The 3,060-nt window shown below is 41.1% G+C and overlaps 1 protein-coding gene across 1 annotated transcript in view; it reads right to left on the bottom strand.

Moving 5' to 3' along the window:
• LOC107714485 (copine-5-like) overlaps positions 1–800 on the bottom strand; it is a 181,590-nt gene extending 180,790 nt beyond the window's left edge. Inside the window, exon 1 of the mRNA XM_016520328.1 lies at positions 742–800. Coding sequence (XP_016375814.1) covers positions 742–800 — 59 coding nt within the window. The remainder of the gene's footprint in view (positions 1–741) is intronic.
• Between the last annotated feature and the right edge of the window lie 2,260 nt (positions 801–3,060).

The following is a 3,060-nucleotide window of genomic DNA, read 5'->3' as shown; positions in this document are numbered from 1 at the left end:
GGGGCGGGGCCAGCAGAGCTCATTAACATTTAAAGCAACATGGACTATAATGGCTTGATAAAAACAGAGCTGATTTTGACAGGTTTAAAAAGGTGTTTTTTACACTACCATTGAGAAATTTTAACCAAAGTATGTTATAGACTTTTAATTAAGACCCTAAAGAATCATATCAACTTGTGCAAAATGGGCATCCGATGACCCCTTTAAGTAAGTTACTTTTAGGACAACTTTTCCTTACACATATCTTCTCCAGAATGCTTCTAACCTGTTTAGAAATTATTTAGTTAATTTAGCTCTATATAGAACATATTGAGCCAAATTGTACTTTAATGCCAATGGTCAGAAGGAGGAGGAGAGGTGTGTGTGTTTTGTTCCTGCCGTTCCTTTTAGTGCATCACCCAGATCAACGACTTCAGGTCCTCGATCAAGCCGATCAGGGGGGATGTAATGGACAGCACATTCCAGGGCCCAGTTTATGGTGGGGCCCCTCCCTGACCACTATAGTGGAGAAGGGTTTGCTACATTTTGATTGGATCTTGGTGGACTAGCATAAGCAAACTGTTCAAAGCCATCAGATAAAGTACCCAAAAGTACCCATCACTACACTATTTCGCCTCCCTAGGTTGGCGAAAGCAAAAATCATTTACATTAATGGCAGTAAACTGTAGCTGTATAAAAGGGTTAAGTTTAGGATGTTTTGGTTTCATTCCGACTCTGTTGAACCCAAGGTACTACATGTACTTTGTCACTGCTATGCTGAAGATGTTGAAGATCTTCATCAAGATCTTCAACGTCCTCATCTTTTCTTCTTACAAAAGTGTGAATTCTAAAAATCTCAACACTTCAGATAATAAGGTACCCTATGTAGAATTGTTTATGGAGCAGATACAATTCTTATAATTTATTATTTTGACTCTTCCAACTGATTTAGAGGCTAAAATGTAAGGTTTCTAATTTTTTTGTCAAAACTTTATTTTAACATGTAGTACATAACATGTTGTGTTGTAAGTCACCCAACCAATATTTTTTTGTCAGCCATCATTTTTAATGTTATCGTTTTAATGTTTATGCAAACGAAAAGTGCATAGTACTGCTAATTGTATTTGTTGTTTGTTGGTTTTAAACATAAAACTTGGTGAAATGATTTAATTGTCTGTATGAGTACTTTTTAAACATTACCAGCACATTCAACAATATCGTGATAATTTTTATAACTATGATTAATTTGGTCACTATAATAGTGATGTGAAATTTTCATACCATTTCATCTTTAGGTTAAACCCCTTTCACCCATCTACAATCCCCACTTGGGATTTGGCCTTAAAGCTTTGATTTGTTTGCCATTTGAGCCGCTACAGTCAGCTTCACTGTCGGCTTCAAAGTGCTCTCTTACAAGGCAACGCTTTTATTAGCACTAGTATCAGTAAATGGCTCTTTCAATCAACGAGTCCTGCATGGATCTTGGCCTTCTTCTTAGGCCCGTTGCTCCTTCCTGGAGCATAGGCCATCGACGACTGCCCTCCAGCGTTGTCTGTTCTGTTCTACCATCACCAGCTGCCCCCATCCAATTCCTGTCAGCTTCTGCAGACTTCTGCATCCAGGTCTCGGTGCCAGGTGTTCCGTGGCTGTCCACTTTTTCTTTTCCCTTACGGGTTCCATATCAGAGACTGTCTTGTGATGTTGACTACTGGTTTTCTCAAGGTATGGCCAAGCCATCCCCACTTACTTCTCAGGATCTCTTGTTCCATAGGATGCTGGTTTGTCCTCTGCCACAAATTGGTGTTACTGATGACCTCTGGCCAGTGAATTGAAAGGACCCAGCGGAGACACTGGTTGACAAAGGCATGGATCTTTTTCATGGTGGCTTTTGTAGTCCTCCATGTTTCTGCTCCGTACAGCAGCACTGTCTTGGTGTTCGAGTTAAACAAACATATCTTGGTGTGACGGCTGATCTCCTTGGAGCTCCAGACATTTTTCAGCTGGATGAATGCTGCTCGGGCCTTGCTGATTCTGGTCTTCACATCCGCATATGTCCAACCGTGTTTATCCACCACGCTGCCGAGGTATGTGAAGGACTCCATCTCCTCTAGAGCTTTGCCATCCAGCCTCACTGGTTCTTCGCTGGTGGTGTTGACCTTCAAGATCTTGGTCTTGCCTCTATGGATGTAGAGCCCCACCTAAGATGAAATTTTGAGGAGGTGTGAAGACTTGTCCTGCATCTGTTGGTGGCTGTGGGACAGGAGTGCCATGTCATCTGACTCCACAGTGTCCACTGTATCCCACCTTCCCACTGGTTGTAGTCTTCATGATCCAGTCAATGACCAGGAGGAACAAAAACAGAGAGAGCAAACAGCCTTGGCTCACTCCTGTCTTGACAAGCTCTCTTTTGAAGTGTTGTCAAAAGTACCGATGTCGGTAGGGGTTGGGGTGTCACTTTAGGGGTAGGGGTGTCTCGATTTTCTTTTGGTTGGAGACGTAGGGGTAGGGGGAAGGGTCATATAGCCCTTCAAATGAAGATTTTTCAGGACCCAAATTCAAACAAAGGGGTATAAAAAATTATCTCAGCATACACCAGCTACAGCGTCAACATGGCTGCCCAAGCAAACAAGAAGACCCATAAATGTACGTATTTTTGGCATTAATAGGGATTTTAATAAAAAATAATCATTTGTTTTATGTTACATTCCATCTTGAGTTCATATTTACGGTCATATTATTCAAAGAAATGTTTGCAATAAAATTGCTAAAATTTGACGTCATACAGACTTGCACGATAGTGCCACAACATATTTTCACGTCTGATCAGGGCGATAACCACCATAGACATTAAAGGGATAGTTCACCCAAAAATGAAAATTTGATGTTTATCTGTTCACCCCCAGGGCATCCAAGATGTAGGTGACTTTGTTTCTACAGTAGAACACAAACGAAGATTTTTCACCCTTTAGGCGCCAGGGTTTTTTGGAAAAATGCTGGATTTTGACATCAAGATTTCAAAAGCTTGTGGCTTGAAAGGGCTTAAAGATAGAGATCTACTGTAAATTAGAAAAATGTTGGGCA

The sequence above is a fragment of the Sinocyclocheilus rhinocerous genome, unplaced genomic scaffold (genome assembly GCF_001515625.1).
Source record: "Sinocyclocheilus rhinocerous isolate Xijiao unplaced genomic scaffold, SAMN03320098_v1.1 scaffold269, whole genome shotgun sequence".
In the NCBI taxonomy this organism is placed as follows: Eukaryota; Metazoa; Chordata; class Actinopteri; order Cypriniformes; family Cyprinidae; genus Sinocyclocheilus; species Sinocyclocheilus rhinocerous.
The sequence above is the reverse complement of the archived record's forward strand: the minus strand, read 5'-3'. Positions and strand labels throughout refer to the sequence as shown.